At 42.3% G+C, this 15,399-nt stretch overlaps 1 protein-coding gene across 3 annotated transcripts in view; it reads left to right on the top strand.

Moving 5' to 3' along the window:
* LOC126088112 (carcinine transporter) overlaps window positions 1–15,399 on the top strand; it is a 382,018-nt gene that overhangs the window by 249,234 nt on the left and 117,385 nt on the right. For all 3 annotated transcript variants that reach the window (XM_049906209.1, XM_049906208.1, XM_049906210.1), the window contains one exon: window positions 8,344–8,465. In XM_049906209.1, the coding sequence (XP_049762166.1) occupies window positions 8,344–8,465 (122 nt within the window). The remainder of the gene's footprint in view (window positions 1–8,343; window positions 8,466–15,399) is intronic.

The following is a 15,399-nucleotide window of genomic DNA, read 5'->3' on the forward strand; positions in this document are numbered from 1 at the left end:
TCCTAGGATTTTCTGTCAAGTCGGTACATAGAATTTTACTTTCGAATTCACTGAACGCTTCATGCATAGCCCTCCTTACGCTAACTTTGACATCGTTTAGCTTCTGTTTGTCTGAGAGGTTTTGGCTGTGTTTAAATTTGCAATGAAGCTCTCTTTGCTTTCACAGTAGTTCCCTAACTTTGTTGTTGAACCACAGTGGGTTTTTCCCATCCCTCACAGCTTTACTCAGACGTACCTGTCTAAAATGCATTTTACGATTGCCTTGAACTTTTTCCATAAACATTCAACATTACCAGTGTCGGAACATAAATTTTCATTTTGATCTGTTAGGTAGTCTGAAATCTGCCTCGTATTACTCTTGCTCAACAGATAAACCTTCCTCCCTTTTTTTATATTCCTATTTACTTCCATATTCAGGGATGCTGCAATGGCCTTATGATCATTGATTCCCTGTTCTGCGCTTACAGAGTCAAAAAGTTCAGGTCTGTTTGTTATTAGTAGGTCCAAGATGTTATCTCCAAGAGTCAGTACTCTGTTTAACTGCTCGAGGTAAGTTTCAGATAGTGCACTCAGTATAATGTCACTCGATGCTCTGTCCCTGCCACCCGTCCTAAGCATCTGAGTGTCCCAGTCTATATCTTGTAAATTGAAATCTCCGCCTAAGACTATAACATGCTGATGAAATTTATATGAAATGTATTCCAGATTTTCTCTCAGTTGTTTAGCCACTAATGCTGTTGAGTCAGGAGGTCGGTAAAAGGAGCCAATTATTAACCTAGCTTGGTTGTTGAGTATAACCTCCACCCATAGTAATTCACATGAACTATCCACTTTTATTTCACTACAGGATAAACTAATACTAACAGCGACAAACACACCACCACTGGTTGCATGCAATCTATCCTTTCTAAACACCGCCTGTGCCTTTGTAAGAATTTCGGCAGAATTTATCTCTGTCTTCAGCCAGCTTTCTGTACCTATAACGATTTCAGCTTCGGTGCTTTCTATCAGTGCTTGAAGTTCCAGTACTTTACCAACGCAGCTTCGACAGTTTACAATTACAATACCGACTGCTGCTTGGTCCCTGCATGTCCTGACTTTTCCCCGCACCCTTTAAGACCGTTGCCCTTTCTGTACTTGCCCGAGGCCACCTAACCTAAAAAACCGCCCAGTCCACCACACAACCCCTGCTACCCATGTAGCCGCCTGCTGTGTGTAGTGGACTCCTGACCTATCCAGCAGAACCTGAAACCCCACGACCCCATTGCGCAAGTTGAGGAATCTGCAGCCTACACGGACACAGAACCATCTCAGCCTCTGATTCAGACTCTCCACTCAGCTCTGTACCAAAGGTCCGCACTCAGTCCTGTCGACGATGCTGCAGACGGTGAGCTCTGCTTTCATCCTGCTAATGAGATTGGCAGTCTTCATCAAATCAGATAGCCACTAGAAACCAGAGAGGATTTCCTCCAATCCATAGCGACACACATTATTGGTGCCAACATGAGCGACCACCTGAAGGTGGGTGCACCCTGTACCCTTCATGGCATCCGGAAGGACCCTTTCCACATCTGTAATGACTCCCCCCCAGTATGCACACGGAGTGCACATTGGTTTTCTTCCCCTCCCCTCCTCTTCCTAGGTTGCTGCCTTACTCACCAACAATGGACATCTAGGGTAGTGTGGAACCACGATTTATTGCTGAATACAATCCAAAGCTGTCAGTCAGCAGTGATTGTTGCTTCCTGGTCATGGCAGCACTCCAAACACAGCTGTTTCTCTTGTGGTGTTAGTGGCAGCCTATGCATGTTATTGTAATTCCCTAGTCTGGAAATGGCTAGTCCTTGGCCAATGGCACGGAATGACATGGAATGTTAAAGGTAGTCCATTACTAGTTTTGGGATGGCAGACACAGGTGCAGAGAGTTACAATGTGCTTGGTGCATGAATCAGTGATACTCCCTTGTTGTCAGACATAGTCAACAGAAACCCTGATGACATGTGCGCTCAAGATCAGGCTGCTGTCACTTCTGAATCCCCCACAAATGGCGGGCATGATTTAACCAGCTGGCCAAATGGAGATCCACAGTGAGGCCCCTTTCAAACTATGTTGTACACTATTAACACTGCCACATGAGTACATGCCATCTCATGTCCTTCACAGTGATCACTCAACATCTGATGCTGTTCATATCCCTTATACCCTACTAAGCCTGGTAACAACACTAAACAGAAACAACACACATGCACTCTGGCGGCCACTCAATCTGTCACAGAGACTTTCAGATCGAATTATTTACATACCCACTGATGGTATGTACATGTATGAAATTCCATTAACATCAGACCATGTCTTCTGTATGCCTCACTTTTATTGTCAGGCAGTGTGTCTCAAACTATTGTGAACTTTATTAAGCCTATGAATTGTTAGATGGGTGTTGTTGTGGCTTCTAGTGTGATGGTAATGAACACCATTTTCAGTTGGAAGAAAAGCAGATTTTTTTTATGGAAGTGTCTATCTCAAGAATTAAATAAATGGAACAAGTAAAATAATTAGTGCCTTGGGACATGTAGACCACCTCCAAGATGGTGCACCCCGGGCAACGGACTGCAATAGCAGGACGGCAGAAAGTGTACACAAATGGCAGCCGAACTAGATCATAGATCTCTCATGGCCACACACAGTGACAAAACAAGAAAAAGAAGAATGCTATCATTGAGAAAGGCTCTTCTGAGAGCCGACAGACTAAAGATATTGGACCCATCATCCATGTTCTGCAAATTAATGTAGAAGGCTTGACAAGGGATAAATGTGACTACATAAGCAAGCTGGCTGACGATCATAAAATTGACATCATAGCACTCCAAGAAACTCATCAAGTGCAGGAGCTCATAACAGCATGCACCATCCCAGGCTACAGGATGTTCACAGCACTGCCATTGCACATTCATAGATCCACTCTGTATCTTGGTAACAACATTGCTGGATACAAAGAAGTGATATGCCAAGAAATTAATGACATAGAAATAATTGCTATTGAACTTAATGGAATGACCATAGCAGCTGTTTATAAGCCCCCACAAAGTAAATGGCCAACACCAGCTTTACCAGTACTGCCCAACCCCTGCGTGTATGTGGGAGATTTTAATAGCCACCACACTCTCTGGAGGCATGGCAACGTTGACGAAAATGGAGAAACTCTGTCTGAGTGGATTGAAGCACAAGACATGTTCGTGATATATGATGCCAAGGACCCTAAGACATTCCAGTTGGCCAGATGGCAAACAGATACCAATCTTGATCTCTGCATTGTGTCCAGTGATCAGATAGAGTCCCACCATACCATACAAAAAGAGTCCTGAAACACATTCCAAAGAGCCAACATTGTCCCACCATACTTAACATAGGCCTCCAAATCCCAGTAGTAAAATCTATCAATAAACCGCGATGGAACTTTAAGAAAGCCAATTGGACAAAATATGCTCAGGAAGTTGATCAAAATTTGGCACTTGATTACCCCAAAGCAAGAAAACTATAAACGATTCACTGGAGTCATCATCGCTGCAGCCAAAAGGAATATACCACGCGGAGTTAGACAACAGTATATTCCTAGCTCTGACAATAATATTAACAAACGTTATCATAAATACCAAGAAACAGGAAACCCTGAAATTGGTGGACAAATATTAGAGGGACTAAACACACACAGAAAACACAAGTGGCAGGAATTCACATCCCAGCTGAATTTTACACATTCCACCAGAAAAGCCTGGTCATTATTGAGGAAACTTGGTAACTCCTCTTCAGCACGCCACAAGGAACCTAAAATAAAACCATCGGAGATGGCATTGCACATAAAGGTGCGTGCTGAGAAAACCCCTCTTGATCCAACAACTGAAGGAGAAACTAAAGAAGAACTACAAGAACTTGATAAAACTCTGAATGATGATACATCGCTTTTGTCACCATTTAGCGAAGAGGAAATCAAGGGTGCGATAAAGACCTTAAAAGTACACAAAGCACCGGGATTGGATGGTATATTCGCAGAATTTATAAAACACCTCTGACCTAATGGAAAAGCGTGGCTAAGAAACTTTTACACCAACATTTTAAACACTGGAATAGTCCCACCACAATTTAAAATAGCCCACACGCCAGCAATCCTTAAACCTGGAAAGCTACCCGAAGATCCAACCAGCTACCGCCCCATCACCCTCTTGAGTGTATGCTTTAAGTTGTTGGAATGCCTAATACTTAATAGAACGCAGGACACCGTGGATGGAATAACCCCTCCATATCAGGCAGGTTTCAGAAACAAGCACAAATGTGGCGAACAAGTTTTAGCCCTAACATCATATATAGAAAGCAGATTCCAGAACAGGATGAAGTCAAGTGTAGCTTTTGTTGATCTGACGTCGGCATACAACACTGTGTGGCTCCAGGGTCTTATGCTTAAGTTCAAGAGACACATAACTAGTTTAAAACTGGCAACCTTAATGAACAACATGCTGACAAAAAGGCCTTTCAAAGTGAGCATCAGCCACAACACCAGCAGATCGTATTAAAAAAAAAAAAAAAAAAAAAAAAGGCCTCTCTCGAGGATCTGCGTTGGCTCCAACCCTTTTTAATTTGTGTATTAGTGACTTGCCAAATACAGTCAGCAGGAAATTTTTATACGCCGATGATTTGGCACTAGTTGTACAAACTAAAACACTTGGGGAAGGAGCGAACGTACTCACAGAAGATCTGGAGTCCTTGAATTCCTATTATAAAAAATGGTGACTCTGCCCTAATCCAACCAAGACTGAGGTGTGTGCTTTCCACTTGAACAATAAATTGGACCACCAGGAACTGAATGTGAACTTCTGTGAACAAAGAGTCAAACACAACTTCAATCCCAAATACCTTGGCATAACACTAGACCGCTTGCTGACTTACAAAAAACATCTAGAAAACGTAAGCCAAAAGCTAAAGAGTCGCAACAACATCCTGAGAAAATTGGCTGGCTCGATTTGGGGAGCTCAAGCATCCACCTTACGCACTGCCACAATAGCCCTGGTATATCCTGTTGCCAAATATTGCTCTGCTGTCTGGCATTCGAGCACTCATACTAAGAAAATCAACGTCCAGTTGAATGAGTGTATGAGAATAATAACGGGTACTATTAAATCCACCCCAGTCCCTTGGCTGCGTACTCTAAGCAATATCCGACCTCCATAATTGTGAAGGCAAGAAGCAGCAGCAAGAGAGTGGTCAAAAATTCATGACTCCGATTACCTGCAGAATCTACCAATCCGCGATATTTTGAACCAAATACCATTGACCTGCTTGAAGTCATGGAAGCCTATATGGGTTAATATACAAGAAGATCAACCTGACATCAAGGAGCAATGGCGGCACTTTTGGAATGATTCTGTAATTAATAAACAAGGTAGCCAAGATCCTACTCTGAAATTACCAGGCTGTGACCTGAAGAGATGTACCTGGACTAAATTAAACCGTATCAGAACGGGCCATGCAAGATGCAATGCATATAAGTACAAGTGGGGTCTATGTGACTCACCAGCCTGTGACTGTGGAGCACCAGAACAGAACGTCTGCCATATTATTGAGGAATGCCCCTTAAGAAGATACGCCGGACCTGTCTCTGAGGTCATATATGTGAAAGCCTCTGCTTTGGATTGGCTGTGCAATCTAGATATTGAGCTTTAAATATATGAATGAGTTTCTAGACAGGCTTGCCAAGCTTTTAACGTGTAGTTATTTTGTCTTGAGTGTTTGTACTTTATCCTTTTTGTGCTAGTGCTTGCTTTTTACACATGTACTATTTACACATTGTTTTGTTTTATACATTTCATTTACATATTGTTGTACTTATATAAAATATTGTTGCTGTATTTCCATATGCAAAATAAATAAATTAGTGCCTTGAATATTGCTCTTGTAGTAGTGTGACATGGTTCTTTCCTGTTATCTTTAAGATTCTTTTCTACACCATAAAAATTCTTGGGTATACATTTAATCTAATATGCACCAGAAGGTATATTGTAAGATACAACTGAATGCACTAGAACAAAATAAAATGATCTATACATAACGAAGTCACAGCTTTATTGGAATACCCTTACAACATATCAAAAGCTGCACATTCTTTTAAGTAGTGCATTTTTGTGCAGATTACACTGTAGAGAAATGTCTATCCATAATCCAAGAAAATCTATTTCATTTATTTGTTCTATTACTTGATTATGAAGAGATAAGAGCTCTGCGTAGATTCCACTGTTCTGTGATGGCCTAGAAGGCTGTGGAGACTGTTTGCTCTTATTTAGCAGTAGTTTGTTGTTAAATAGCCAGTAATAAAGTAACTGGTATCAATTATTACAGTCCTCACACATTCCAGTAAGGCATTCCAGAAGATCTGGTTTATGTTGTCAGAAAAATGGCAGGAACTGCAGATGGCAAATTTTTCTAAGTCATTGATGTATAGCATATGAGGAAAGGCCCTAGGCTGAAGCCTTGAATGAACTTTCTTCTTTGTTAAGTTGTAAGCTCAACCAGCTGTTTCTTGTTTGAAAGATACAAGTGGAACCACTCATTCCAGACACCTCTAATTCCATAAGTTTCCAGCTTATCTACCAGCTGGGAGTGGTTTAAAAGATCAACTACTTCTGTGATGTCTGTAAAGGGCGCAGGAGATAGTATTTCTCAGTAAACACACTTGTATAATGTAGTCTGTGACAATGAAAATTGCATCACTCATTTATCTGTTTTTCCAAAAGCCAAACTGGTGTTCTGATAATAAGTTTGTTTCAAGAAAAATCATTAGATGTATGTTGGTGAACTTTTCAAATATTCTAAGGAAGTTTAATAGGTTGCAGTTAAAGTAATTAATGTGGTGCCTATTGCCTTTCCTGAATAGTGAAACTGTCTAAGTCCACTTGAAAGCTGCAGGAAAAATTCCAATACACATAGAACAGTTGATAATGTCACATAGTGTTTTAGTACTTTGAATGTCAACTTTTATTGTAATCCATCAGTGCTAGAAGCATGTCTGCTTCATCAATCTCATAATTTTCGGAACTTAATGTTTGAAATGCAAGTGTTAAAATAGTGATGTTACTGTTGTTGTACCTTTCGTTATGAAAGCTTTAGAAGGGAATGTACACACAGATGATAGGCTATTAGCACTGCTGGTGAAGTGTAGAATAAATGTATCACGTATTTCTCTTGTGTCTGTAACTAGATTACTACTGTTGCATATATACAATGGGCTTTCAGTAAGTAATGCAATAATATTTTCCTGAAAGCAAGTTGATTTTATTCAGGATTCCGATACACTGTATTACTCCTCACTCTTCTGGCTACAAAACCCTGTTTTTCAACATAATCTCCATTTAACACAATGCAACGACAGCCTTTCGCCAGCATACTGGGAGAGCCTGTATGATTGTGTGGTGCCACTCTACTGGTCGATGTAGGAGCCAACGTTTTGTTGCATCAATAACCTCCCCATCATTTACATACTGCTTCCCACAGAGTGCATCGTTCATTGGGCCAAACTGATGGAAGTCGGAAGGAGCGAGATACAGGCTGTATCGGGATGAGGAAGGACAGTCCAATTAACTGTTGTGATCTCTGCTCAGGTGCACGGACTAGTGTGAGGCCTTGCATTGTCATGTAGAAACGGAAGTTCATTTGCACTTTTGTGTCAACAGACATGCTGAAGTCATTTCTGTGTGTGTGGCCAGGTGGCACACGGGAGATTGGACACATTCGCGCGGCCTTATCATCATGGCAGATGCCCCCAGGAACCTACTCTGATTTTGTTCACTGCAATGTCTCTGCCCCAGTCTTCAAGCAGCTATGAATATCCATGATGCTCTGATATTCTGCAAAAGAAACTCAGTGACAGCTCTCTGCTTGGAACACACAGTTATAGGTGCTGAAGCAGGAATATTCCATGATGTCCCACAACAAATTTCACCTTTTTACAACTGAAATTTTCCAAGTAAAAAATGTGTTGCATTACTTATTGAACACCCCTCATATACATTCCTTGCTTCAGGTTATTACTGGTTTTCGGTGTTCCCTTGACAGTGTCCTGCATTGCCATAAATTTATTGTTGCATTCACTTATATATCTGTTATTGTGAAGTTGCTGAGTTTTACAAATCAATTTCCTTAGGATCTTCTTGTACAACCTAAAGTAGTTGTGAAAATTTGAACCATGCATTATAGTGATGTGCTCATATAGACTCCCCATAGTCTTACATCATATTCTAGTGCCTTAAAATAAATCAGTTAATGTAAAGAAATGTTAATAAAGTTTTCTTTGTTCACTAGCAACGCATGACTTTAAAACGTTCACTTAGTGAAGAGAAACGTTTACATGAGACTCCAGGTGTTATGGCTCTGTGCAGGACGCCAAACATGCGACTCAAGACTGCATTAATTACACTGAATTGGTAAGAATGCTCTTGTATTATTTATCATTTTTGCAATTTGCTTTAAAACTATAATATGCTGAAACACAATTTTTTTATAGTCTGAAGCTGTACTACATGCTTTATCCAAAAATTATGTTGAGTAGTTAGTTCAGGAGCCCACTCAAAATGTAAATGGTTGTGAAAACACACTTGATTAGCAACAAATAACCCTGAGCAACAAGGAAACATCATGATGGATACCGGGATTAGTGACCACAAAGTCACTGTAATGAAACTGAGTACTACAACATCCAAACCCATTCCTATATATGAAAGGCAATGTCCTGACTGACTGACTAATTCATTATCGCCCAGCCCAAACCAGTAAGGATAGAATCTTGATATTTGGAGGTGTGGGTTTTATACAGTAGGCACTGTTCAAGAAGCAATTTTTCAAAATTCCAACCCTAAGAGGGTGAAATAGGGTATGAAAGGTTTTCTTGAAAAATGTTGCTATTACGGTAATTTTGAAGCTAGATATAGTAAAATTGGTATTTGGTTTCATAGTCAGAAATAAAGAAATGCATGTTTCAGCATTTTTGGAAATTTGACGCTGTGGGGGTGAAATAGTGGGTGAAAGCTTCTTTTGAAAATATATCTTTATTAAAGAAGCACTAAAGCTACATGTACGAACATTGGTATTTGACTTCTCGGTTACAAATAAAGAAGTATGTGTTTCAGTGTTTTTGGAAACTGAACCCCTAAGGGGGTGAAATAAGGCCTGAGATTTTTTATAACAATATTTTATTATGAAAGTATTTTAAAGCTAAATCTGTGAAAATTTAAATTTTGCTCCTCATAAATAAAAAAAATGTGTGTCACTGTTTTTTGGAAATTCAATGCCTTTGATGGTGAAATGGGAGAAGAAAGTTTTTATGGGAATATTTCATTGTGCAAATATTTTTGAAGCAAAACTATAAAAATCTGTCTGTGCCTTCTCTGTTAGAAATAAAATGGATGCATGTCACTGTTTTTGGATATTCAACCTCAAAGGGGGTAAAATAGGGAATGAAATGTTTTAGGAAACTATTTCATTACGAAAGCCTTTTTCAAGCTAAATCTTTGAAAATTAGTGCTTGGTTTCTCGGTTAGAGATGAAAAAATACATGTTTCACTCTTTTTGGAAATTCAACTCCTAAGGGGGCAGAATAGGGTCAGACTGATTCACTGACTCATCATTTCCCAGCCCAAACTGCTAAGGATAGAAAATTGAGGTTAGGAGAGAGTGTGGATCACATATTGTTTAAGAAGGGATTGTACGAAATTCCACTCCTAAGGGGGTGAAATAGGAGATGAAGGTTATTTTTATTTTTATTTATTTATTTATTTATTTATTTATTTTTTTTTTTTTTGAAAAATGTCACTAGTAAGGCAATTTTGAAATTAGACCTATGAAAACTGGTATTTGGTTTCTCAGTCAGAAATAAAGAAATACATGTTTCAGCATCACTAAGGGGGTAAAATAGTAGGTGAAAGTTTTTTTGAAAATAATTACGAAAGAACTACTAAAGGATTTTTAAAGCTACATCTATGCCAGATGGTATTTAACTTCCTTGTTAGAAATAAAAAAATATGTGTTTCGGTGTTTCTGGAAATTCAATCCCTAAGGGGGTGCAATATGGGATGCAAATTCTTAAGAAAATATTTCATTGTATTAAAAAAAACTTTAAAGCTAAATTTATGAAATTTGGTATTTCAGTTCTTAGTTATACCAGTATATAAAGAAATATTTGTTACAAGATGGAAGTTTCTATGGAAATATCTCCTCAAGAATGCAAAAGGCATGATTAAAAAAAAAGTTGGACTCCAGCTAACAGAATTACTTTTTGTCACAAGTACATTCAGAAAAGACCATCTTATATGGATTTAATTTGCTTGAAATGCTTAGAAGGTGTTGCAATTTGTGAACATCATAAAAATTAGATTAAAAAAAAATAAAAAAATAAAATCTTTGCAGGTTATACAGTCTATGTGAGCGAAGCAGCAGGTGCTAAGCTAGTCAAAAATAAATGTAAAATATATCCACTTAAAAAAGCAGGTGAAAATTTGATGGTACCTTACTACAAGAGAATTTCCATTCATTCCAAACTAACTATGTCAGCATAGACTGATTGATTGAAAGGAAACAGTATCAACAGTAATTGAGAGATTTATACCAAGTAAATTAGTAAGAGACAGTACTGATACCCCATAGTATATAAAAAAAAGTCAGATCACTCTTGCAAAATCAACGAAAAAGCACAGCAAACTGAACACGTTGGAGACCAGCCACATTGAAAAATATTCGGCCTAGGAAACCAGCCATTTGTCATTATCTGTCATTACTGGCACATAAGTGATTATCTGTTGTGACTCGCCGATCATTCAAAGCACCGCCGCGCAATTCCGCGCGTCCTCTACGTGCGGCGCTGTCTGCAAGCCATGCAGCAGCTGCGCCACCTAAGCGGCCAGCCGGGCAGCGGCCGCTAGACTGGGACTCAGTGCTCATTCGAATGCTAATGTGTACACATGTCTTGCTTGTCAACTTACTCTGTGACTTATATGTGTTGTGTCGTTCTGAAATATATGTGTTAAACTTGACGTTATTACAATTGGCGACGAGGTAGTTGATTTTTCCTTTTCACCGTTGACCCACAGGTTTCCATGGCTACTGTCGAGCAACTATTGCAAAATCTCCATGAACAGCAAACGCTTCTAACAGCAGCGATTCACAATTTCGTCGCAGTGTCAAATACGGGGCGTTTCTCGTCGTTGGCTATACCTCCGTTTCCCCCTTACGACGAGATGGCGGAAGACTGGTCTGATTATGAAAAATGTCTTCGACAGCACTTCTTGGCATTTCATGTCACGGACGAACAACCATGTAAGTCTCTGTTCCTTTCCTGGATTTCACCTCAAATGTATTGGTTGTTGTCGCAATTGGCTCCTTTGAAGGATCCTGCGTCTTTGTCCTTTGCTGAAATGTGCTCATTTCTGTCTGTCTATTTTCAAAAGCAAACGCATGTGGTAGCTTCTCGTGTTGCCTTTTATCATTGTCACAAACAGCCACATCACTCCTATCGCGCTTGGGCTGCTGAACTTCACGGCCTCAGTCGAAAGTGTCAATTTGTTACTGACGTTCACAAAGAATCCTATGCCGATTCCATGGTACGGTATGCTATTACCCGGTCGGCGCCCGACAAAGACTTTTGGCAACGGGCCCTTCAGTTGGCAAATCTGACTCTAGATGAAGTTCTCTCCATTGCGCAGTCTTTTGAAATTTCTCGCGCCGCTGGGGTGCAAATAGAGGTGTGGGGTGATGTCAGGGAATACAACCTCTGTGCACTGTTGACGACGCGTGCAGCGCGTCCCCGCCGGCCGACGTGGCCACAGTGTGCTCCCACACGCAGCCTCAGCGTAACCATAAACAACCCGCTAAGAAACTGCAGCAAAACCCCCGGAAACTTCCTTCATGTCTGCGGTGTTTTACGAAACATTCACGCGAGGATTGTCCCCAACGTTGGGCTGTGTGTCACAATTGCAAAAAGAAATGTCATGTGTCTTCTGTTTGTAAATCCGACCGCATACATGATGTTCATGAACATGATGCTGATTCCGATTCTGTGTTGTCTGTCAATTGCACTTCTTCCCTTTCAGGGAAGTTATTCCTCACTGTCCAAATCCTTGGTCGAGATGTTCGCATGCAGGGGGATACCGGTTCTGCTGCCACTATAATTAATTCTCAGACGTATCTTCAGTTGGGTTCTCCACTCCTGTCACCTGTCACTCGGCAATTACGGACGTACAATAAACAGAAGATTTCTCTCATGGGACAGTTTCATGCTGAGGTATCTTACAAATCCATCGTTCGCACTGTTCCCATATTTGTAGCCGACCAGAGCAATGCAGAAAATCTTTTTGGTTTCGATGCCTTTCGCGTTTTTGGGTTCTCCATAGATTACTCTGTCAATATTGTCTCTGATGCTATTCCTTATGCTCAACTGGATTCCTTGTCGACGACATTTTTGTCCCTTTTTTCTCCTGGGTTAGGCCGTGCAAACGACTTTGAAGCTCATATCATGCTCAAACCCACTGCTCGGCCTAAGTTTTTTTGGGCTCGGCCCATTCCTGTGGACCTTCGTGATCGGGTAAAACAGGAGTTGGATCGTCTCACTACTTCAGGGGTCTTGCTTCCTGTCACTTCCAGTGAGCGGTCCTCTCCTGTTGTTGTCGTTGATAAGCCAAATGGTGATATTCATCTCTGTGGTGATTTCAAAGCCACTGTAAATGCTCAGTGCCTCATTGACACTTAACCTATGCCCCGTCCTGAAGAACTGTTCACTAAACTTGCTGGAGACCAGTATTTTTCTAAAATTGACCTGTCAGAAGCTTATCATCAACTTCCTCTCGACGCTGCTTCCCAGCAGTTTCTGGTCCACACGCCTTTCGGCCTCTATCAATACCAACGCTTGCCATTAGGGGTTGCTAGCACCCCTGCTCTCTTTCAGCGATTCTTGGAACAATTATTGCTCCCTGTCCCTGGGTGTATCAATTACATGGACGACATTGTTGTCACTGGCTCCACCACTGAAGAACATCTTTAATATCTCCACACACTTTTTCATGTCTTACAGACTGCCGGTCTTAAGTGTAATCTTCAGAAATCACAATTTTTTCAGGCATCTATCACGTACTTGGGGTTTCAACTCTCTCGGGATGGTATTCGTCCGCTTCAGCAAACTGTCGCTGCGATCGATGCCCTTCCTTGCCCTACATCTGTTAAGGAACTGCAGGCCTTCTTGGGGTAAATAGCATACTATCACAAGTTTTTACCATCTGCGGCTTCGGTGGCTCAGCCGTTGCATCGCCTGTTGCATAAAAATGTGCCTTTTCCCTAGTCCGCGTCATGCGATGCGGCTTTCCAGAAATTGAAGACTATGCTGAAACGGGCCCCATGCCTGGATACTTATCAACCTGGCCAACATCTTGTTCTTGCCACAGATGCCTCTCAATACGGGGTCGGTGCAGTCCTTGCGCACCGTTTTTCTGACGGTTCGGAACAACCCATTGCTTATGCCTCCAAAACGCTCACGGATACCCAACAAAAGTATTCTCAAATTGAGAAAGAAGCTTTGGCCATTATTTATGCTTTTCATAAGTTTGGTGTTTTTCTCTATGTCTCAAAATTTCATCTTGTTACGGATCACAAACCACTTGTTTCCTTGTTTCATCCATCAACGTTACTTCCCGACAAGGCTGCACACCGCCTCCAACGTTGGGCTCTTTACTTGTCTCGTTTCCATTATGAGATTCATTTCTGGCCAACGGCTCAACATGCAAATTCTGATGCTCTGTCTCGCCTTCCCATGGGTCCTGATCAAGCATTCGACAGGAACGAACTTTTGTGATTCCACCTGGATGTTGCCGAGCAGCGGGTTGTGGACGGGTTCCCCATCACTGGGGACAGGCTGGCGACTGCTACGGGTTCTGACCCTACCCTCTCCCGGGTTTTACACTGTATTCAGATGGGTTGGCCAGATCACCCATCCGCTAAGACTTCTGATCAGTTGTGGAACTACTACGCTTTGCGCTACCGCCTCACGGCTAGGGATGGTGTTATCCTCCTTTCCACTGACAATGCTTCACCGCGTGTTGTGGTACCTTCGTCTTTGCATGCTTCGGTCTTGCGCCTCCTTCACCAAGGGCACTTGGGTGTGTCTCGCACAAAATCTCTGGTGCGCCGTCATGTGTACTGGCCTGGCATCGACTCTGAAATAGCACACATGGTCGCTGCCTGCGGCCCTTGTGCGTCACAGGCCGCTGCCTCAAAGTCATCTTTGTCACCGTGGCCTTCGCCTGAGAAGCCCTGGGAGCGCATTCATGCTGACTTTGCGGGACCCTTTTTAGGTACTTATTGGCTCCTCATAATTGACGCCTACTCTAACTTTCCTTTCATTGTCCATTGCACGTCGCCTACCACCGCGGCAACCACCAGTGCTCTCGCCTGCATTTTTTTCTTTGGAAGGCCTTCCCTCTACTCTTGTTCCTGATAATGGTCCGCAATTTGCCTCTTCCGAATTTGCGGATTTTTGTGCTCGTCACGGCGCTATGCATGTCATGGCCCCGCCGTTCCATTCACAATCCAACGGTGAGACTGAACGACTGGTCCGCACATTTAAGGCTCAGATGTGGAAACTTCTGAATTCTTCTGCTGCTGATGATGCGCTTCTCCAGTTTCTGGCGTCTTACCGTTTCACCCCCATGGGCGACCATGGGGGCGACCACAGTGCGGCTGAGCTCTTACATGGCCGACAGCCCCGCACGATACTTCATCTTCTGCGGCCTTCCACCTCACGGCCGCAGGTGCCTTCACTTGGCCGGTTCACCGCCGACAACCTCGTCTGGGTACGGGGACGCCTGTATGAAATCCAGACGGACACGGGTGTTGCAGTGCGTCATTCGGACCAGCTTCGGCCTCGTGTGCCGGCAACACCTGTTCCGAATGCCACTACACCACCTGTGGCTCTACCTGCCGCTCGGGATGTTGGCATCTCTCAATACTCACAATGCAGCCCTCTCACCGTTATTGCGATGCCAGCACAAGAACAGACGCCACCAGGAGACATGCCCATGCAGGAACCGGATGACCATCCTCTGTCAGAGCAAATCTACTCGCCTCCTCCTCCAACGGACGCTGACACATCGCCCATGTCTCCTGTCATATCATCTGGACTTGCCACAACGGGCAGATTGGTGCATGGGGCCCCAGCAGATTCGACCCCTACGTCTCCTGTCATCTCGACCCGTTATCATCGGGGACACTTTACGGCGAGTCAAACAATGCCTATGAATGTTAGTCATCTCCAAGACACTTCCATCAAGATCAGTGCAACAATTTCAAAGGGGGGAAAAGTGTTGTGACTCGCCGATCATT

The sequence above is a fragment of the Schistocerca cancellata genome, chromosome 6 (genome assembly GCF_023864275.1).
Source record: "Schistocerca cancellata isolate TAMUIC-IGC-003103 chromosome 6, iqSchCanc2.1, whole genome shotgun sequence".
Taxonomy (NCBI): domain Eukaryota; kingdom Metazoa; phylum Arthropoda; class Insecta; order Orthoptera; family Acrididae; genus Schistocerca; species Schistocerca cancellata.